The following is a 23,619-nucleotide window of genomic DNA, read 5'->3' as shown; positions in this document are numbered from 1 at the left end:
CTGCGCTCTGATGTCATGGTGACCGCTGTGACAGCCGTGGGATCTTCCCGCTCCATCAGTCTTCCTGACCTGTCAGCCTATAGCAGGCAGCCGGACTCAGAGCCTCTCTCTTGTTCCACAGATGCTTCACAGCCCAGGTAGGTTCCGCAAGGAGAGAGGGTGCCACCTCTCAGGGAGGTCAGTATTCCCTAAAGGGCTCAGCTTTGAGACAGGCAGCACCAGGGCCAGGAGGAAAGTCCCACCAAGATGTGCAAAGTTCCCTTGTCCGTGGACAAAATCCCTCTGCACCATGAGCCCAGATAAACCTCTCCTCCTAAGCTACCACCTACCAGGTGTTTTACTGATGTGGTGAGGACATTAACACAGCAAAGAAATGCAGGAGGGACGATGTGCAGTGTGTCCCTAGTGTGTACAAGGTCAAGGTTGTGGGTTGGATCCCAGGTACTAAAGACTGGAGTGTGTTAAGGCCCTTGGGATCCATGTCAAAGAGTCTAGAAACATCATCTCGATTCTTTTTCTTTTTGGTTTTTTGAGACAGGGTTTTTCTGTGTAACAGTCAGAGCTGTCTTGCTATCATGAACTCATTTTGTAGACCAGGCTGGCCTCGAACTCATTGAGATCAGCCTGCCTCTGCCTCCCAAGTGTCGGAATTAAAGGCACGTGCCACCCTGCCCAGCAACAAATTGCTATCAATTCTTTTTTTTTTTTCTTTTTTCTTTTAGAAACATTTCTAGCCCTAATATTTGGCCTATACCTGGGCCCCTGACCCAAGTTCCTAAAAGCCTTGTCATTCCCCAGGGGACAGGAGCACCTTTTGTTCTAATGAAGCAGCTTATGGAGGTTCCTGCACGGGGACTGGTGCCAGAAGGACCAATGCACCACGAGAAGCTTAGAAACACCAGTTCCCCTGTCTTCTGGAGAGAGGTGGGGCTGGGGTCTGAGTCCCTCATCTGTTCTGCCTTCATGTGACGCCTCTGTAAAATCCCTCACCTAGCACAGTTTGGAGGGTTTCCCAGTTGACAAGACATGTCCTCATGTTGGGACAGTGGCCTGCCTGCACTCCAGAAGGGCTGCTCCCATGTTCAGACTCTCTCAGACTCACCACGCACCTCCTCAACCCACTACTCATACGGGTACTTTGCTGGGCTGTCTTAATAAACAAAGCACAAAGGGAACTGTTTCCCAGGGTTCCACAAATGAACTAAACCAGGGAGGGCATAGGAATCCCACTTCCCATCAGCCCCTTCACCAGCTACGGCCTGTACTTGTACATCCAGGAGTGCAAGTGGGGTGATCTTGCAGGCTGAGTCTCAACCCTCAGCTCTGATGCTCTCTGGATACATGGTGAACTAGAGGACACCCCAGTGGTGTCCCCAAAGAGCTGCTTGGCATGCTAAGAGATCCTCTCGTGCTTGCCAGCAGCAACAGAGGCACAGAGCCACGTGTGGCCATCTGTCTCCGCCGTGGCTGTCTGTCTCCTGCAGTTCTCAGCACACTAGCCAAATGCTGTACAAATCATCCATTGAGTTCTGGGTTTACAAAACCACTCGCTCAAATCCACAAGCTGGAAGCATGCTCACAGTACTGACTCGGCCACTTGGGAACAAGCTCGATGAAGAGGGAAGTCTAAGTTCCTGGGGTACACGTGCCCGCTAAGGTCAAGTGGACGACCTCTGCCTCCTTGTCTTCAGCCTCACTTCTGAGAAAGGACCCATTTGGTGGTCTATTTAGGCCAGTGGTACCGTGATATCGTGTTTCAGGCTGGTGACCACTGTTGATAACATCTGGAGCAGCTGCCAGAGCCCCGACACACAGGCCAGCGGCCTGATGGAGGAGCCCATCACAGAAGCCTCAGACAGGTTGAAAGACAGATGGGATCTGTGAGGTCCATGGTAATAAACCAACAGAGGGAGAAAGAGAGTTTGGTTTTTGGAGACGTGTCTCAAGTCTCCTGTTGAACAAGGCTTGAATTTAACGTGTAGCTAAGGATGACCTTGAACTCTAAACTCCTGCTTCCCAGTCATGTGATCACAGATGTGCACCTCCACTCTAAGCTCTCAACAGACTCGACACACCAGGGAGATGTCTTTTGACAGCAGCACACGTGAAACCTGGTTACGTGTCCAGTGCAAGTCTAGAGCTTCAGAGGTAGCTGGTTCACAGAGGGTTAATGGTGTGCTCTTAGAATCCTCACAGAAACTTGAGCTAGCCGATCCTCACACAGGCCTCTTCCAGCTCAGCCCAGGTCTCTCCTGCCTGACTGCTCAAGGGTCACGTGCTGAAGGCATTCTTTAGGGAACCATGATATGTGCCTGTGGTCTCAGCATTTAGGAAGAGGAGTCTCAAGTTCAAAGCCAGTCTGGGCTTGGTATGAAATAGGGAGGAGGGAGGGAGGAAGAGAGGGAGGGAGAAAAAGAAGGAAGGCGGAGGGAAGAGGGAGGAAAGGAGGGAGAAAAAAGAAAAGTGGGAGGGAGTGAGGAAGGAAGAAAGGAAGGAAGGAAGCAAGGAAGGAAGCAAGGAAGCAAGGAAGGAAGCAAGGAAGCAAGGAAAAAAGAAAATTAGTCCTCTCAGTTCTGATATTGAGGCTAATGGTTTCCGTGACAATCATCCCCGAAGTCCTAGAGAGGCTTCATGCATCTCTGAGCACTCTTCTGGCCCCCACGATACAGGGAAGAACTGAACTTCCAACAAGATGAGCAGAGGGGGCCTGGAAAGGAGGAAAATGTGTCCTGGCATGTCACGCCCACCGCTCCTCTCTGCTCGGCAAGCATGTCACATGCAGAATGGCAAGCGCTATTTAAAGCCACATGACAGCAGGCCTTGCCTGTGTTTAATGACATACAGCCTGCACCTGTCAAACAAGTTTAGTGAGACTTCTCAGGGAAAGCTGCACCACGGGCGGGCGGCGCCTTCTTAAGCTGAGGCCATCCACGCACAAGGTGGGGTGCTCAGCACTCAACTGGCAATACCAGAGTTTCAGGGCCAGGAGTGTCCCTGCACCCCTAAGAGCTACCCGAGTGCCACGCTGGCTCCTTCAGATCCCCAAGGCTAGCAATGAAAACCCTTTAACAGCACATATGTCAGAGAAAAAAAATTATCTCATGGCTGAAATTACATCACACAAAACAACACAGCAGAAGGAAGTTAGCTTCTGGGGTTGGGTACTGTGGACACAAACAGGGCCTCTGGGTCTTCCTCATTCAACAAGGGCAAATCCCCTCTCTCTCCCCTTGGAGCCCAAGAGTCTCAAACAAACCACTAGGTGCAGGACCCAGATAGTTACAAGCAGCTGTTTTGACTATCTACCCCCCGCCATTTCCTCACCTCGGGGGAAAAACAAGGGTAAGAACAGTGATGATAAAGCAGGGGCTTGACAGAGGCAGCTAGGAGCAGGGGTTCAAGGTCGTTCTTAGTTTTATAGTGAGTTTGAGATTGTCCTGACTACATTAGAGTGGGGGGGGGGCTGTGATAATAATGATGATGATGATGATGATGATGATGATGATGATGATGATGATGATGATGATGAGATTTAGTCACTAACAGAATCATGGTTACTCTGAGTTGAGCCACTGTCCTTTGGAACTCATGCCCCCTGGGACCTGAGAATCTACTGATTTGAAAATAAGGTCTTTGAAGACAGATTCAAGATCAGAGCAGATAAGGGCGGGCCCACAGCTACACAGAGGGAACAACACGAGAAGACAGAGGCAGAGGTGCACACGGGTGCACTCGGGAGGATGTCATGTGATGTGGGAAAGATGTATCACAGACGTCGGACTTCAGGAAACTGCTGTAGCTGGGAGAGACAGGAAGCCTCCCTGGATGGCTGGGACAGGGTCCTGCGGCACCCTGGGCTGTGGTCGTTGGCAGAAGGGGTGTGTAGTAAAGTCCCGCTCTTCAAGCCAGCTGGTAGTGTTGGGTGCTAGCACGGCACTAATATTGTCTTGTCATTTTTTAAAAAAATGTTCTTGTTACTTTCTTGTGGGTTTCCCTAAAGAATCGTTTTATTTTAAATTATGTGTATGTGGGGCGGGGATACATATGTATGCACATATGAGTAGCAGTGCCTGCAGAGACCAGAGGCCTTATCTCTCTGGAGCTGGAATTACAGAAGGCTGTAAACCTCCCCACAAGGGTGTGGGGAACCAAGCCCAGGGCCCCTGCAGGGCCACTGCATGCTCTTCACCGCTGAGCCAGCTCTACAGCCTGCACGTCCATGGATTTTGAAACAAGGCCTTGCTGCATAGCCCAGACTGGCTTGAAACTTACTCTGTAGACCAGGCTGGCCTCGAACTTTCTTCAGTTCTCCTATCTCTGCTGGAATTATGGGTACATTCGCCACACGAGGCTGGTTCTGTTGTCGCTGTTGGAGTCTGAGACAGGGTCTCACTGTGTCTATCAGATTGGCTTGGAACTTGCTGTGTAGCTCAGGCTGCCTCTGGCACTGGGATTGGCCACACTTACTATTTTTAAGATTCCACTTAACTGGAATTTGAATCCCCATCAAGGAGGCAACTAAAATTGGGAGAGGTCCTGCCCCAGCTTCCAGCAATGTGCCTGCCTAGAAAGGCTGGGGAGACAAGGCTCTGGGTCATCTTTCTGGAGCCTACCTCATACCACGTGTGTGACCCCACTGTGGCTCCCCAGAACCTAAACCTATGGTCTCAGGACTCAAACCCCAGCTCCTGGATCTATGGCCTCTGGCCTCCCACCTCTACCACACAGGCCTTGGTTCTGAATGGCCCTGTCCCCTATCTGAACTATCACGAGGTTTTGGTTTGTTTTACCCACCAGCTCCCTCCATGAGTGACCAAGGGAGGGCCCCTGCAGGCGCCAGTGTGCTCATAGTACTGGCAAATGCCTCAGGGCTGCAAGGGACAGCCCCTACTAAGGTCACAAAGTCTTTTGAATGACACAGGGGCTCAGTGTGCCAGCTGTCCCCAGACTTTGCCCTTGGCCAAGATTCAGCATAGAGTCCTCTGTGTTTGGAGGTTTTAGAAACACAAAGGCTATTTTTAGCTGTTACTGCCCCTCGGCTCTTCCATTAGTTTCAGAGGCAAATAATTCCATTCCATGTAACTTGATAGGCTCATGCAAGGATTGCTCTCGCCAACAAACACTTATCGAGCATGCCACCACATGCTGTACCCTGCCTGGCTCATTACTGTAAAAAAATAAATAATTTACTTAGCTAATGATCACAAATCCTCTAATTTAATTTGCTCTTAAATGTGTTTAATTTTCTCATAATAGAACCACACACTTGGAAACTAGGCATGTCTGCTGTGTCGAAACAGGAGGAAAAGAAGTGAAAAGAGATATTGGTGTAGTAGGGGCAAGCCTCTGACCAAAACATTCTGAGGCAGAAGTGAAAGGGTCGTGAGTTCAAGGCCAGCCTGGGCTATGTGGTGAAGCTACCTCAAAGCACAACAAACAAACAAAACCACAAGCAATGGGGGAAGGGGTGAGATCACTGACCCACCAGGCTGGAGTACATGAGGCCTTTAAAGAAGAAAGAGTAAGGTGGGAATGAGGTTGTCAGAACTTCTATTTGTTTGTTTGTTTGGTTTATTTTTTAAGACAGGGTTTCTCTGTGTAGTCCTGGCTGTCCTGGAACTCGTTCTGTAGTCCAGGTTGGTCTCGAACCCACAGAGTTCCATCTGCCTCTGCCTCCTGAATGCTGGGATTAAAGGCGTGCGCTACCGCTGCCCAGCCAGAACTTCTTTTTAAATACTAGATCAAGAAGAGATGAAGCTAGAATTAAGTACCACAGCGGTGCCTGGCTTTTACATGGATGCTAGAGATGGAACTCGGATCCTCTTGACTTGCATGCCAGCATTTTACCCACCGAGTTGTGTGCCCCCTCCCCCAGCCCTGCACTTTTTGAACTTCTAAGACCACAGATAATACTTACCATGCTTGTAGCAGGTAGCTTACACAGAGGCCCTGAAACTACTGAAGACAGTACACAGAAAGTACCCAAGCTGGGGGAGGATGTTCAGTTGGTACAAGGCTTGTTGTCAGCATGCAAAGCTGAGCTCGGGTCTCCAGTACCCACATAAAAGCTGGGTGTGGAGGCTCACACACAACCTCGGTGCTAGGGGCGGGGAGGGGTAGATACTGGGGTTTCCTGGCTAGCCAGCCTTACCAAAATATCCAGCCCCAGATTCAGGGAAAGATTGTCTCAAAAATAACCTGGAGGGTTGGCCCAGTAGTTAAGAGCACGGAGTGCTCTTCCAGAGGACCCAGGTCTGACTCCAGACACCCACACGGCTGTTAACAGCCACCTGTAGCTTCAGTCCCAGGGGATCAGATACATTTTTCTGACCTCCATGAGGACCAACCACACATGTGGTGTAAAGACATATATGCAGGCAATATACTCATACACTTAAAAATAAGAGCAAATAAATAAATAATGTTCATTTATTTGAAAGCAGTTGAGGAGGATAACTGAAGTTGATCTCTGGCCACACACAGGCAAGTACATCAAACACACACAGAGAAAGACTCATAGAGATAGAGAGATCAAGAGAGAGAAAGAAACGCATACACAGATACACACATCCAGACTCATGGACACATGGACACACATACACAATGAAAAAAGAGAGAGGACTAAATCATGCCTCTGATCTATGGCATCAAAACTGTGGCACAGATCAAGACTCAGCAGCTGACAGTTCAGGGCAGCTGGCCCTCGGCAAGTGTTTGTCAATAAAGCTTTATTGGAACAGAGCTAGACTCATTTGTTTCCACACCACCTATGGTTGCCACTGCACGGTTCAGTGCAACAGAGCCAGCTTGCCTTCTGAAGATGAAATACCAATTAACTGCACCCTTTACAGAAGACCCCAGGAGTAGATAAAGACTGAGAAGTAAAGGAACCTGAGCTCAAAGACACAGGCCAATGCCTACAACAGTATAAATTTAAGAAGGAAGACACAAGGTGGCCTTGAGATCACCTCTTGATTAACCAACCCCACCATGGCCAGAGCCATTGCATAGCTACAGACATCGAGAGACAGGGGATTCAGAAGCAGGCAGATTCCAGGGGCCTTGTGTGCACCTGAGAGGTCAAAACACATGAAATAGCACTCAAAGGTCCAATGAGCCCAAGGCTGGCTCTTCGTGGACAGATGGGAAGACTGAATTCCTGAGTGCTCTGCCCGCTCCCTCAGCTCGGTGGGCACAGACACCAATAATCTCAGCATGCAGGAGCCCGAGGCAGGAGGACAGGGACATTCAAGGAAAGCCTGGGCTACATGGTGAGACCCTGTCTCAAAACAGTGGGAGGCAGCCAGCTCCGTGGCACAGGGCTCATCTGACAATGCAGTAGAACTTGGGTTCAATCCCTAGTGTAGAAAAAAAAAGCCGTCCTGCACAGCAGATGGTTAAGCCCCTGAGGAGCCCCTCCCAGGCAGCCACCTGCCTCCGCTCACAGGAACAAGGTGCCACTTTGAGTTTGATTTCCAGTTTCTTCTCTGGGGCTGTTGTGGGCCCCTAGGGCTCTCTACAACGCACTCTGTAATGGTGTTTAAAATTAGATGACTCGGACACTAGGAAAATAATAACCGGTAAACAGGGCTACTGTGCGGGCACGCGGCCTCGAAGGGCTCTTTACAACTGGAGGAATCCAATATCTCCCATCGACCTCACCACTGCTTACTCTGCGTGGCCTCCGCCGCGGTCACTTGCTGGATATTTTTATGCCTGTTGTTAAAAAGCTTAACCCACGGGGCGGGCGCACGGCCCAGGGTCTCGGTGCTTGGGCAGCCCGCGTGAAGCCCTCTGTTCAGTTCTCAGCCTCCCCCTCAGAAGTGTGGCGCTGGAGCCATAGCCAATTAGACAGAAGCTAAACCTGAGAAACGGGCTTCCATCTTTGCCTAGCACCTTCCATGGAGAAGGGGCTCAGAGGCTGAGTATCCGTCAAGGCCAAGGTCATGGCTGTTCAGACTTTCATTTAGTTACTATCACATCTGACACCTCACAGAAGTCTCCCGTGGAGAAAAGACTCTGTGAGACCTCCAGCAAGAGACTGGGCTTCTCACCTCTCTGAAGGCCTCAGTCTCCCTGTTCATAAAATGGGACTCATTTCAGGCTGAGGAAGGCAACATAGTACTCAGAGCGCAAGTGTGGCCTGGCGGCTGGGTTCCCATGATAGGAAGTGGTGAGGATGGGTACGGGGCAGGCAGGCGCTTAGGATTCCTGAGAACCCCCCAACACATCATTAGTTCTCTCCAAGTAGTGAATGGCTGGACTTCTGTTTAGATAGAGTCTGCATCCCACTGGAAGTGAAGGCCAATGGTCCATGAGAAATCATGAGTCACATAGCACACCTGTGACCCCCATCTCCTATGGGTGCTTCTCCTATTGGACTTGGGGAGCATGCAAAGGACATGTGGACTCTGATCAGTCTCAATAAATAATATACTGATTCCAACCAACTCCTGCAGTGAATCCTTCAAAGCCATGGGCCAGGCAGTGCCTGGGCGTTTCTTCCCTAGGAGCCCCTTCCACTCGGGGCGTCTCCTCCCTTTAATACATCTTCTTTTTTATTTATTTATTTATTTTTTTTTGGTTTTTTGGTTTTTTGAGACAGGGTTTCTCTGTGGTTTTGGAGCCTGTCCTGGGACTAGCTCTTGTAGACCAGGCTGGTCTCGAACTCACAGAGATCTGCCTGCCTCTGCCTCCCAAGTGCTGGGATTAAAGGCGTGCGCCACCACCGCCCGGCTAATACATCTTCTTTCATGGTGACCACTCCTTGACCCTGCTTATTTTACTCTGAACACCAAACAGCAAATCAGGACACTACCGACCTGTGTCAAATTTGGTGACCATCATTGTCTAGCACCGAGCTCCCTAGGTTGAGGTCACCAAGAACAAGAAAGGCTCCATTGACCTCACCCCACCCCCAAAAAAACCCCACAGCAGGCAGGGGCTGGAGCGATGAGAAGGCTCCACAGCTGAGCGCGCTGGCTGCTCTTCCATAGGAAGGCAGAGGCAGCTGGTTTTCTATGAATGTGAGGCCATTCTGTTCTATTTAGTGAGTTCCAGGCCAGCCAAGTCGACACTAGGAGATCCCATCTAATGAAAGGAAGAAAAGAAGAAAGGAAGGAAGGAAGAAAGGAAGGAAGGAAGGAAGGAAGGAAGGAAGGAAGGAAGGAAGGAAGGAAGGAAGGAAGAGAGAGGAGGAGGGAGGGAAGAAGGGAAGGAGGAAGGAAGGAAGGAAGGAAGGAAGGAAGGAAGGAAGGAAGGAAGGAAGGAAGGAAGGAAGGAAGGAAGGAAGGAAGGAAGGAAAAAAATTGGAGATGCAGCCCAGGGACTGGTTGGTGCTGGCCTAGCCGGGCTCTCTCATGAGCTCTAGAGAGAGGCCAGCAGTGGGCGAGTGTAGCAGCCACTGTGAACATTTATTTGATCGTGTGCTGGGTCTGTGGGTTCTGACCACCAACACAGGGTCAGGAAGAGGACATCACATCTGGGGTTTTCCTGTTCTGAGATTCCAATGTGGAGATCACATGTGCTCAGTCTCACACCAGATGAACACAACCAACTGGACAACACCAACCCCAGACTCCAGTCATGGGCGTGATGGTGCAAGTCTGTTATCCCAGCCTGGGGGATGGAGGTGGGGAAGGAGGAGTGAAGGGGGTCAGGGGGGTGGGCAACAGAAGGACTTGCTGGCCCAGCCTAGCAGAATCACTGAATTCCGGGGGAACCCTGTCTCTGAAAATAGTGCATGGCACCTGAGGGACACCACCTGAGGTTGACCTCAGAACACGTGCCGACACAGGCGCACACACACGTGCACACACACACCCCTGGAGGAAGATGCTAGCAAGCCAGAACTTCATGTCTCTGCACAGTCTGCATTTTATTAGCTCAACTGGGACAGATTCAACTCTGTATAATTTCCCTACTTAGGGACACAAGTCAGCGACTTTTAGAATATTCTGAGTGTGTGACCACCACCACCATCAACTTAAAAACATTCTCCTCACCCACAAGCACTCAAAGCACTCATTCCCTAGCCCCCAGCCTCCAAGGCTCTATTAATTTGCCTACTCTGTATTTTCCATCCCATAATATTTGTCCTTTTGTGAATGGATTCTCAGCGTATTCCAGATTCACCCATGTTGCAGCATATACCAATGTTCCTTCCCTTTTCACTGCTGTAGACTATTCCATCTTGTGGATGTATCACCTTCTTCCTCCCCATTATCAGTTAATGACCCTGGGATTGTTTCTATTCTATGGTTATTATGAATAAGGAATACAAATGGAAACCCTATGTTCACATTCCAGTTCTGATCGAGCCAGCTCCCAGCTTTAAAAACTATAGATATAGTTATTTATGCATGTTATTTTATATGTGTATAATATAAACATATATAATTATATATTATACATTAATACTTGACTGTAGGGTATTAATATGTATTTATAATATAATTATACTGTAATTAATATATTATATTGTTATACATGGTATTTATATATAATTTTTTAAAATATATGTATATATTCTTCTTCTACCAAAAGAGTCTCTCAACGAGAACATTAAGAGTGGCATAAAATCAGATTTCTATGAGAGCAAACTAAATAATTGTAGAAATGCATCCTTGCAATGAGGCCCAAGCAAACAAATAAAACAAAAACACCAGCAGCTGCATACAATAAGATTAAAATTCTGTGTGTGCTGCTCCAACAAAATCTCAAATCATTAAAATCTCATTATACTAATAACATGTCTCCTGCATACATTTCAGGACAACACTCTCCCCCTGGCAAAAGGCTTTCAAACAGCCACACAGGAAGTTAGAAAGTGTCCTTGCTGTCCCCAAGAGAGGTACGTGTTCCCATCCCATCTCTGTAGAAGCCCACACCTGGACCAAGTTACCCTGGGAAAGAGATGACAGACATGAGCCCTGGGTACCCAGCTCCAGTCCCTGCTGGCTCCTCATTCAAGCCTTCCCATGGGAAAGGGCTGCCCAAATGCGCCATGCTGGATGGTCCCATTGTATTGTTATTGCCTCCATCCAATGACCAGCCTTTTCCTCACCTCTGGCATTTCTTCTCTGTCCAATGGGCAGAGTGGGGAAGGTGTGGTAAATTGAAAGAAAATGCCCCCTATAGGCTCATAAGGAATGGCACTATTAGGAGTATGTTCCTGGGAACTGGCTTTGAGGTCTCAGATGCTCAATCCAGGCCTAGTGTGACAGTCTCTTCCTGCTGCCTGCAGATCAAGGGGTAGAACTCTCAGATACTCCTCCAGCACCAAGTCTGCCAGCTTGCTACCATGATTCTTGCCATGACATTAATGGACTAACCGCTGAACTGTAAGCCATCCCCAATTAAATGCTTTCTTTATAAGAGTTGCTGTGGTCATAGTGTCTCTTCACAGCAATAGAAACCCTAAAACACGAGGGGTGGCAATGGGCTGACTGAGGATGACATGCTAACAGAAAGATGTTGGCACCTGTGTGGCTCATGTGACCCCTCCCCCCCAAGGCCTTATGTAAAATCCACAAGCTATGGAAACACATAAAGACCCCCTGACCCTCTGCAGGAGGCCAAGGCTGGCATTTTCCCCCTCTGTAATCTCTAGATCCAGGCAGCAGTCATTGGTGTCCAATGACTGTGTTGAGAAAATCAGAGATAAAGACTTAAAACCACACAGACATGTGACCCTGGAATCCCTGGATGTCATAAGTCTAAACCCAAGCTGTCTTCAGGGCTAAAGCCCTCGGGAGAAGCTCCATGTAGTGTTCCAGCTTCTGCAGCCCCCCACACCCACACCCACAGCACTGCAAATCCTCAGTTCTGCTTCCCTCGGTAGCTCCCTCTCTGGCTGCCCTCCCACTCTCCTCCAACAAGAACCTGTGGGCCTGGGGACAGTGCAGTGGCAGGACACTTGCCTAGCATGTGAGAGGTCCTGGGTTCGATCCCCAGTGGTGAAAAAATAAAGAAGAAAAAGAAGAAAAAGGAAATGGGGTAAGGGGGGAGGAAGGGCCAATGAGAGGGCTCAGCAGGTAGAGGTGACTGCTAACAAGCCTGACAACACACAGAGACACATCCATACATAAATGCACACATAAAGACACACACATACACACACATTAATACATAAATGCACACACAAAGACAAAGACAGACATGCACACACATCCATACATAAATGCACACACAGAGACACACACATCCATACATAAATGCACACACAAAGACACACACATACACACATCCATACATAAATGCACACAGAGACACACATCCATACATAAATGCGCATACAGAGAAACACGCATACACACACACCCATACATAAATGCACACACAGAGACACATACATATACACACATCCATACATAATGCACACATATCCATACATAAATGCACACACAGAAACACACACATCCATACATAAATGCACACAGAGAGACACACACATACATACATAAATGCACACACAGAAACACACATCCATACATAAATGCACACAGAGAGACACATACGCACACATACATACATAAATGCACACACAGACACACACACATAAACACATCCATACATAAATGCACATACAGAGAAACACACATACACACACACCCATACATAAATGCACACACAGAGACACACACATCTATACATAAATGCACACACAGACACACACACCCATACATAAATGCACACACAGAGACACACACATACGCACACATACATACATAAATGCACACACAGAAACATACACACATCTACACATAAATGCACACACAGAGACACACACATACACACACTACGAGTATGGATCCCTATAATCCCTCCCTTGAAAGATGATGTTAGTTAAAAAGAAAAGCAAGAGGAGAACAGCAACAAATTAAGCTTAGAGCAGATGTCCCTCAAGTCCCCTTGACACTAAAATAGTCACCTACACTACACAGGCTGAGCTTGGAGGGTGCTCCATCCAGGTATTCAAAGCCTAGGCCTGGGGGCTCCAACTCCCTGCAGTGACCCGAGCCTTAGCCATTGAGCAGGAAACTCTGGGTCACTGAACTAGACAGCTGCTTCCAGAAACCTCTCAACTTAAGCACACGGTGCACACAAGCACTAGGAGATATAAAAATCTCTGCGGCCTCTTTAACTTGTCGATAACTTACTATTAAAGCCTAGACTCTTGAGATGTGTGAGGTTTTAAATGAGAAGAAGCATAAAGAGTGACGCTTTTTAAAAAAGAATAAACTCCCAAGGTGGTGCTGCCTGGCCAAGCCCGAGTGCAGAATGTGGGCCGGCTGACCAGCAAAGAAGGGTCAAACAGCAAAGTCAAGGTCGGCATTTCAGAAGCTCTAAGCTTGAAGACCCCTGTGCTCAACAACCAACACACACACAAGTCTAAGAATGAACCTCAGCCGGCACTCATTCCTTTTCTGCTCTTGGCTATGACTGTACCGTGGTCAGCTAAGGCTCCCTGGCCTTTCTGGCTGGGCTGACAGCCGCTGGAAAGGCCCAGCATAGGATTCCATAGTATCTGCCGCTACGCCGGCTTGCTGCCTGAAGCACAGACCACAGGGGCAGAGCAAAGGCTCCTGTGAGAGGGCTTCACGGTCACAGTGACTGGAGACAATGTGTTCAGCTTTCTCTGTCAACTTGACACACTGTAACTGCCCGGTTAGATTGTCAGTGAGGGAGTCTCTAGATAAGGTTGGCCTGTGACTGTGTCTGTGTGGGACTGTCTGTGTTTGGGGACAGTGAGTGCCTGCATGGATTAAGTGTGCCTGGTGTCCTGGGATATCAGAAGAGGGTGTCAGAGCCTCTGGAACTGGTGTTACAGATGGTTATGAGCTACTGTGAGAGTGAAGAGAATCAAACCCAGTCCTCCGAAAGAGCAGCCTGTGCTCTTAACCGCGGAGCCAGCGGCACAGGCCGCTCTATGCCTGCAGAGCAGTGTTTCACCACCTGTGGGTCGTGACCCCTTGGGGTTGAAAGAACCTTTCACAGAGGTCACCTAAGATCATCAGAAAACACAGGTATTACATTGTGATTCATAACAGTAGCAAAATTACAGTTATGAAGTAGCAATGAAATAATTACACGGTTAAAGGTCCCCCACAACGTAAGGAACTGTTGCAGCATTCAAAGGCTGAGAACCACTACCGTAGGGGATAGTCTTGGTCGCCTTAATTGATGTAGGAGGACTCAGCCTCAGAGTGGGCAGTACCATTCCCTGGCTCAGAGTCTTTGAGGGCCGAGGACTAAGCCCACTAGCATTCTCTCTCTGTTGTTATCTGGGTGTGGCTAGAGCTGCTTCCAGTCCCTTCCTTGACTTCCCAGCAATGACGGCCACAACCCGCGGCTGTGACTGGATCCGTGTATTGTGTCTGTCAGGGTGTTTACCAGAGCAACAGGAATGCAGCTAGAACAAAGTTAGGGCCCCAACACTCCTCTAGGCAGAGACTTCTCCAGTTGTCCTGGCATCCAGCCAGCTGCCAGGTAGAGCTCAGAAGGACCAGGATAGCGCAGTCAGAGTCGCTGCAAAGGTGGGAGCCCCAGAAAAGGTTTCTGTTCCGGCGAGGCTATTCACACAGGTGGGGAGGCACTTGGTTCCCAGCCCCGTTTCTCCCAGGCTCCGACACACCCTCAGAAGTCTGCAATAGAACTAAGTTTGTTCGGAAGCCGAAACCCACACGGCCCCTTGCTCTACCACCAGACCGAAAGGGCCACTTGCCAGCACTCATTATTAAGTGACACAGCTTAGCAGCCACCCTGTGCTAACAAGGCTTATCGTCCCCTTCCTCAAATCCTATGGAAGATACTGCTCTGGCTTCAGGATGGCAGACACTGAGACTGGTAGAGAGGAAATCTCCCAGACAGGTGGTAAGCACCTGTATTGTGCACCCCCACAATACTGCCCTTGATGCCCAACAAGCTGCATCACTACAGACCAACTAGAACCAGCTGAGCTGCACAACCCTGGCATCCATCTGCCTCCATTCAATGACATAAGCATGGAGGCGAGATCCCACAGCCAACACATAAATGGGGGGTGTGTGGGTCCCCACGAAACAAGCACTCTTGGCCAGGGCTGGTGCTACGTGCTCTAGATGCAAATTCCTCCTCAGTCTGTATTTATCCCTAACCAGAAGACCCACTTTGGAATATGTGTTACTGAGAATTAATGATGCAGAAGCCTGCAATGGATTGCTCATGTCTGCACTCTCTTACCCCAACAGCCATTAGCGTAGACAAGACTAACACCATCAAGCCAACTCGAGTTTATATTCCACTTCATATGACTGGGATGTTTTCCAGCCCAAACGTGCTCATTAGGCGTTTATTTTCCTAAAAAGCAAAGCCCACAGCCAATGCAAAGGGAAGAAACTGTCTTCTTCGGGTGCATTTTTCTGTGATGAATCACGCATTTGCCGAGAAGAAAATAGCTAGGTACAGGGAGCTGACCTCGGGCAGCCACAGCCAGGCAGAATCAATCAAAAGAGCACTTTAGAACCAGCACGGCAGGTGTTGGCCCACTTACACTGTCTAAACATCCCTTAATTATTCTGAGGACTGGACGGGAGCAACGGGGTGAGCAGTTTTGGAGTGTTCGGTAAACACTAATTCCACAGAGGTGAGATGGGAATTGAAAGCAGAGCGCCTCCAAGGCTCGTTGGTTTGGGTGGATGGTTGACCGGATCCTTCTGAAGAAACCATGACTGCACTGTGGGAGACTCACGGAGTTAGAAGAGAAGAGAAAGCCTAGCTCAGAAAGGTAGAGGCTGAAAGAGGCACCGTTCTCAGGGCCAAGAGGCATCTCTTGCTCTGCAGAAGCTGGTTTCCAAGAGATCTCAGGAAGCCGCCAAGAAAAGCACATGCTGGAGATGGGGGTACACCCGGGGACCATGGAATACACAAGAACCCTTGGAGGAAGACCTGGACTTAATTTTATGACCAGAAAAACAATGACGAGAAACCTGATGAGGCCACATGCAGCTCCCCTCATGTCCTCTCAGAGAGATTCTCCAAGTCCCAGGGGAATTGTCGCTCCTGGATCTGGAAGCATCAGAGAAAAAGGTGACAGACAGCTGGCTGCATACTGGGGACCTCAGCTCAGAGATGGGGAGGCTGGAGAGTGACTGAGGACACAGGAGCTGAGACCCCAGACCACCAAACTGGACCTTTCTTCCTGGACAAGGAGCTGCCTCCTCCAGCAAGATGACCTGCTTACTATGTAGGGAAGCAAAGGGATGAGGCTCAGCTCCGTGGTACCGCAAGAGCTCAGCATGTTCACAGCCTTGGCTTCCATCCCCAGTACCCAGGTCCGGGTTTGTAGAAAGGCTCTGTGGACCAGTTTCTCATCATTGGCAGGGTCTCTAGAGCCTAAAAGCCCCTTGTTCCTCTTTCTTTCCACTAGAACATTCTAGAAAGCACAGCATACAGACTCCCATTCCTCACCTACTGAAATCCACTTTCTTCCTACCCCACTGAGGCTGTGAGACTCCACCTACATCCACACCCACACCAGCTTCCTCACTGTCCACTCTGTACCGTGGCCTGCAGGGCCTTTAATGACTGTCACCCAAATAGGTTGGTCACTCTTGCTAAACCCCAGAACCTCCCTCTGTGGCTGACCATGGCCCCACACACCATACTACAGCCCAGGCACAAGGCAGCCCTCTGCAACTTCCCCGAAGGCCTGGTTGAGGGGTCTTCTCTGGGGACGTCCCCCTTCCTCTAGCTAATTTAGAGTTATGTTTTGTTCTCAATGGAAGACATGTCATGGTTAGGTTTCATTGTCAAGTTGACACAACCTGGGACAAGAGAACCTTCATTGAAGAACTACCTCTATCAGACTGACCCGTGGCCCTGTCTGTGAGAGAAAGGTCTGGATGGATGATGGACAGGGAAGGGCTAGGACTCTGGGTGAGCTAGCTGACCAAGAGCCAGCAAGTGAGCCAATAAGCAAAGCTCCTCTGTGGCTCCTGCTTTAGTTCCGGCCCCAGCTTCCGTCAATGACACACTGTGACCAGGGACATATAAGCCAAAACACCCTTTCCTCCCTCAAGATGCTTTTGGTCAGGGTTTTGACACAGTAACAAAGAAGCAAACTAGACTAGGCCACTAGCTCCAGCTGGGACCCCAACCCCTCAAATCTAGCAGTGTATCCCCAAGATTCCACATCTAATCACCCCTCCCTGACCAGGCCTTGCTATCCTAAGTATGGGGCTGAGCCAGGTTGGCTCCTGAGGTCCCCAGTATACAGCCAGCTGTCTGTCACCTGCTTCCTGATGTATTCAGGTCTAGGAGAACGCTCCCTCTAGGGTCTGGGCCTCAGAGGACAGTGGTTTCCCCTCCTTTTCTCCTACTCAGACCCACTGGGATGTGGGAGAATTTGGTCACATTTCCTTTCTTTTTTCATGGCACTGAGTAATTTCACAAGTGTGTGGCTGGGGCCACAGCTCCGTGCGTGGAATGCTCGCCCACTTGTCCAGCATTCACAACGCAGAGGGTTGGATTCTCAGCACCATGGGAGCTCCGCACAGTGGCCCAATGACCACATGGAGGAAACTTAGTCGTGAGTGAGGGGAGCCAGTATGAAAAGCCACACACACTTGGATTCCACTCATGATTCTAGGAAAAACAAAATGTGGAGGTTGTTTAGAAAAAAAAATTCAAGAATTTAGGGGCCTTGGGGAAGGGAGGGTCAGACAGGCAGTGCAGAGAGGAAAGGGTCTGGGGACAGTGGCATTGTCAGGTAACCAGGGAGCAGGGATCCTTCATTCCACACTGTCCCAGCACTCAGGATGAGAGCGGCCTCCCTGTCAACTATGGGCTTCGAGACAGAAACTTAAGTAGGTTTAGGTCTGAGATGAAGTTTCACACTGCCTGAAAGAATTGAGGGGGTTGGGGGTGGGGTGCACACTCCAGTCTTTACTCCATTCTTCTAGGAATCAAAAGTGCATGCAGACAGACAGACAGACAGTTGCCTGATACACAGATTGACAGATGATATAGATAACTGATAAAGTAGAGAGTTGATAGATGATAGATTGTCTAACTGTAACGTATTAATGTGTCATACGTTACATATGTGTGTCTTAAGGCAGCTGGGGACAAGAAACCTCTTGTCTACTCCACTCCGGGTCTGGTGGCCCCGGGCTCTCTGAGAAACCCCAACACTGGTCCCTGGGGAGTGGTGTGTGCCGTTAGAAGACTGTCCCAGAAGCAGAAGGGCCTCTTGGGGAGCTGAACCTTAAGTTGTCCCTTATCACTAGAGGACAGCTGTGTCTCAGATCTAAACAGCTGCAGTTACCGTCCTGGCTCCATACTTGGACCTCTGGGCGTTCCCTCCTGCAGTCACAGGGGACCCTGTGTGGGACATCTTTCTTCCGTACCAACCCTCCTCCATACCCTGACCTCCAGAGGTTGTAAGCAGCCTCCTGACCTCTCAGGGCACAGACTCAGATTCCCCATGGGGAAGCCTGAGTGTTGTAGGCGTTCCCTTCCGTTTTCCAATGTGCAGTTAGTCACACTTCCCTTTTGTGACCAGGCCACCCTGTGCAACTATAGTGCCTCCACTGGACTGAATCACGCCCTGCTCATTCTTAGACATTTCCTGTGCTGGGCACCCTAGAAAGCCCCACCTCCTACCCCTATCTCCTAGAACGTGACAGAACACGTGTCCCCTCTTTGCTACTCTGCTAGGCCGGGTGGAGTTAAATATCCATATGTCCCCAAACCTTGAACTTCACCAGCCATCCCCTCCCTACTTCCCAGGTCCTTGGGAAATGTCCAGAGTCCACCCTGGATGTTCTGACGAAAGAGAAGAAACAGTGTTTGGCTGTCAGGCTGGAAAGCCCCCATGCCCTCCCCCTGGTCATTCCCCATCAGGCATCCATGCATAAGCTCCCACGGCCCAAAGTCGAGGCTAAGAGCAGTCAGGAGGGCCAGTTGCCAAGGCAACAGGTCTGCAGAAATACTGGCAGCTCTCAACGCTCAATTATTCAAGACCTCATTACACAGTCTTCACATTGGCCCCTCCGTTCCTTCTCTACTCCCCAGAGGACCACATGGAAGCCATTCAGCCTTTCCAAGGCTGGTCTTTTTCTCCATTCTTGCCTCAGAAACTAGTTGGGGTTTGTGGCTTTCTGGTTATAGGGAGGACAGGTATTCCAACCTTGAGAACCAAGGTAGGATGGCAACACCAGCAGAAATGGCAGGCAGAGGGAGATGCTGCTGGGGTTCTGGGTGCATTTAAACTGGGCCAGACTGGTCCTCTGTCTTCTGAACATACATGATCTCATACAAGCAAGCTGAGAAGCACCTAGGTAGGACCGGAAACTGAGGCCAGCTCATTATTTGACTTGTGCATCCCTCATGTTCCAACAGTGTTAAGTACCACCTCAGAAAAGTTGTAAGGGGCAGGGAAGGCAGTTCAGTTGGCAGAGTGCTTGCTTGCGCGAGGACTGGACTTCCATCCCCAGCACTGATGGTTTTTCAAAAGCCAAGTGCTGCTCACCTGTAATCACAAGTAAGACGGAGGACCTTGGGGTTTGCTGGTCCAAGTCAAAGAGCTCCAGGTTCAGTGAGAGACCTTGCCTCAAAAAACAAGAAGGAACCAAGTGCAGTAGCGCATGCCTTGAATCCCAGCACTCAGAAGGCAAGACCAGGTTGGTCTGTTTCAAGCCAGCCTGGTCTATATAAAAAGTTCTAGGCTAGCCAGGGTAGACAGACAGACAGACAGAGATAGAGAAATGGGTGGACTTACAGAAGCTGGATAGATAGTGAGCATACCCAGCATGACCTCCAGCCTGTACATGTATGTGCACACACATAGAACACACAGAAACTGTAACCATTCACACCCTTATGCGGGCTTTTCTATAAAAGTTTTGTTTTTTGTTTTTTGTTTTTTTTTTTTTGGTTAGGTTTCATTCCCAACATCACCCCACCTGTTCCTGGGCCCTCTGACAATTACAGCTTAAGGTCATGGGACTTCCCATCGACTTCCACATTATGACATCAATTCCCAGGGCCCTGAAGGATTGAGCCTCCCCTCTACTTTTGAAGGTCTGGACAGTACATCAGATACACAGAGATGGTAAGCCACGAGCCGGTGGCAACATACGTGCAGTTCCTGATACGGTAAGGCTGAGGCAGGAGGATCACCTAAATCCAGGACTTTGAGTCCAGACTTGGTGACATAGCATAACCACAACTCAAGCAAACAAAACCAGACAATGGAATGAACAAAGGTCCATCGTGGTCCTAGCTTGTCCTAGATGAAGAGAACAGACTTCTGGGCAGGATCACAATGGCTACTACACCAGCCAGGTCAGGGAGACAACCATACACCTCATTTAGAAGATCTGATAGAAAAGAAATGCAATGCAGGCCGCCCTGGAGGGTCTGCAATTCTGCAATGGGGGAGGGGGAGAGAAGAGGAGAGAGGAGAGAGAGAGAGAGAGAGAGAGAGAGAGAGAGAGAGAGAGAGAGAGAGCTAGTGCCTGCAGGACTCCATGCCCTCAGGGAACTAGACAATCTAGTTTGATAAAGGGCTCTGTGGGGTTGAAGACCTGGAGAGACAAGTCTGGGCAGGGTGTGGGAGCCACAGGATCTTCGCGGGTTATAAGTAGTACCACATTTCCAGACAAGCTCTACATCTCCCTACAGGCCTTGCCTTTCAAGATGCCTTGAAAGGCCAGAGTGAGCCTGCCCATAATTTACGGCCTGAAGGCTCCTTTAAGTGTAAATACATCACCCTGTCCTTTGGGTCCTTGGGGTGATTGTTAGCCTCCTGGACTATCTTATCCCTGAAGGTTCAAAAAGGCTTTCTAGGAGTCAGCTTGCCTCCTGCGGCTGGAGGAGACCCTCTAGGCAGCCTAACCGATGAACCCAGGCGGCTAATCCCCAGGAAGTAGGGCCCTAGGGTTTCCTTGTACCTGCCTTTTCTCTCAGCAAGCCCCTCCCATTCCTGGTGAGCGCCAGGAACCTCAGCCCAAGGGCAAGAACCTCCAGGCCAAAACAATAGAGGTCGAAAAGTCTCGCAAGGGGAGGGCTAGGAACTGCTGGACGCTTAAGGCACCGGCCAGGGAGCAAAAGTTTCGTCCCTTGAAATTCTGTTTTTTTAAAAGTTTAAAAAGTAAAAAGAAAAAAAAGTTTAAAAAGTAAAAGGATATTGTTTTCAAATTACTTTTCTGCGCAAGGGGTATGATTGGGGGGCGGGGGGTACGGGGCTCGTGGCCTGGTTCCAGGCTTCCCAGGCTCCTGGCCTGTGTATCTTGTGCCCTTTCACTGACTCCCAGTTTGGGGACTAAGCCACGCGTGCAGACATCAAGCAGTCAGCAGCCCGTTCTCATTACGCATCACTGCGACGAGAATGTCACAGGACAAGCCTGCTCGGGTCTGTGTCCAGAGCAGGACTAACGTCCTGGGCACCGGGCCAGCTCTGCAAAGGTCGCAGGGACAGGGACAGGGACCGGCCTGTCGCAGAGGTTGCGGACAGTGCAGCCTAGCCTAGCATTGGCGCCGCCAGGGCGAGTAGAGAGCGGACACCCGAGGGACAGAGCTGGCAGCCGGCTGGCGCCAAGAGAACACGGGGGCGCACTCACCCTCCCTGGTCTTTTTCTTCCTCGCCAGTGTGCCGCCCAACTTGCCCAGGAAAGATTCGTCCTTCTTCATCTTGGGGGCCCGCGGGGTGGGCGATCGTGGTGGTGCGGAGGACATATGGGAGTGCGCGCCACCCACCGCCGGCCGGGGAGTGGCCAGGAGGGCGCGGCCGCGGCTTCCCCGCCCCTGCCTACTGACCTCGAGGTCCCGCTGCTACAACTGAGCTCCCCCTGAGCTCCAGTTCACAACGCAGCCGGACCCTGCGCGTGGTGCCAGGCACCACGGACCCCCTTTTGTGCGGCCTCAGCGTGCTGGAAGCCCAGAATCAATTAGTCCCACAAATGTGTAAAGTCAGTTGTTGAGTCTCGGCCAGGATCCCGGCATCCCTTATTGGGTCGATGCTTGCGGTGTAATGGGTGCCCTTGTGGGACAGTGGCCTCACACACAGTGACCCTTCCCCCAAGGCAAGCTCAGCCAAAGACTTCCACGGGAGCCACCTACCAGCTCCAGGGGAGCGGAGGGTCAGGAAGGGCACCTGGAGGAAGAACAAAGGCTCAGGGAAGGATGTTAGGTTAACAACAAGGCCAGGTTTTTGAGTTGCACCAAATTGACTGTCGCTGACCTGGGAACAGAAGATGATGAACAGGAATGAGACCAGGCAGGGAAGTTTACTAAGAGGAAAGTGAAAGGGTTTCTAGGGACTCTGCGGGCAGAAGCAGCGTGAGAGCCGAGGCAGGCGCAGGCAAAGGGAGAACCAATGGCCTGTGGTTGGAAGAGGAGGGTGGGTGCGCGGTGCAGCCGAGATAGGAGCTATCAGGACCTGGGCTGGAGTGATCTTAGCGTCGGGATGGGGGTGGCTCCCTGGGGGGGGGGGGGATGGGTTGGAGATGGTTCCCTCTCCCTTTGTGCAGGCTCCAGAGCCTCACTCCCTCTGGCGAGCGATTTCAGTTCAGTGCAGGAAATATTAACAATTTACATTGGCGGAAGGGGTGACCAAGCTGGCCTCGCCTTGGAGTTTGTCATGGAGAATGGGGTGCCCACTACCTATGGAGATACAAGACAAAGGTGGAATGGGGACAGTGGGGATTCCAGTAGGTGGAGAAAGAGCAGAGGGCCGGGATCTAGGAAGAAATGGGGAAGAGGGTTGTTAGGAAGACGTGGTTTCCAGAAACAAAGTAAAGAATCACCTCCCTTCACTAGAAGAGAAAGAAAATTCAAAGTCCTAATAGTAGCTCCTGTCTCCACAGAGCCACCTTCCCGCCCTCCTGATGCCACAGGCCCTTTGGCCTTCCCTGACCTGCTCCTCTGTGCTGAGCCTGCTTCCCTCTTAACCATGGGGGAGCCTCTAGGTCCCAGGATCTGGAAAATCTCAGAAATGCAAACTCACTGCATCCATACGATGGTCAATCTGATTGTCAACTTGACCAACTCCAGGACCACCTTGGAAACGAACCTCTGGACATACCCAGGGGATTACCTACTCTGGGCAACACCATCCCAGGAGCGGGGCTTCAAACTGAACAAAAAAGTGTGATGGCTGTTCTCCGTCATCAACTTGACCACATCTGGAATTAGCTAAAACCTAAGTGGCTGGGCACAGCTGGGGAAGATTTTTCTTAATTCCATCATTTGAGGTGGGAAGAACCACCCTAAATCTAAATCTTTTGAGGTTGGAATAGCCACCTTTAATCCAGGCCACCTCTTCTGCTAGCCACCCATATAAGGGGACATGGGGAAAGGAAACTTTTTTCCCCTCTTTTCCTTCCTTCCCTTGTTCTTGCTGGCAAGTCTATTCCTTCACTCGCATTAGAAGTCCACTTTCAGGATTCTGGCGTGTACTGAAAACCAGATGAGACATCCAGCCTCACCCAGTGAGCAAGTACTAGATTCTTGTACTTTCCATTGGTAGACAGCCATCATTAGACTAGCTGGACCTCAGCCTATAAGCCACTCTAACAAATCACACACAAACACACATAAACATATTATCATTTGTTCCTCTAGAGCAATGGTGGA

The 23,619-nt window shown here is 50.0% G+C and overlaps 1 protein-coding gene across 1 annotated transcript in view; it reads right to left on the bottom strand.

Annotated features, from left to right (window-relative positions):
* Parvb (parvin beta) overlaps nucleotides 1-21,749 on the bottom strand; it is an 81,715-nt gene extending 59,966 nt beyond the window's left edge. The window contains exon 1 of the mRNA XM_057792455.1: nucleotides 21,606-21,749. Within this exon, the coding sequence (XP_057648438.1) occupies nucleotides 21,606-21,720 (115 nt within the window). The 5' untranslated portion in view covers nucleotides 21,721-21,749. The remainder of the gene's footprint in view (nucleotides 1-21,605) is intronic.
* Between the last annotated feature and the right edge of the window lie 1,870 nt (nucleotides 21,750-23,619).

Source organism: Chionomys nivalis, chromosome 17 (assembly GCF_950005125.1).
Source record: "Chionomys nivalis chromosome 17, mChiNiv1.1, whole genome shotgun sequence".
Lineage (NCBI taxonomy): Eukaryota > Metazoa > Chordata > Mammalia > Rodentia > Cricetidae > Chionomys > Chionomys nivalis.
Note: the sequence above shows the minus strand (reverse complement) of the source record. Positions and strands in the feature narration are given on the sequence as shown.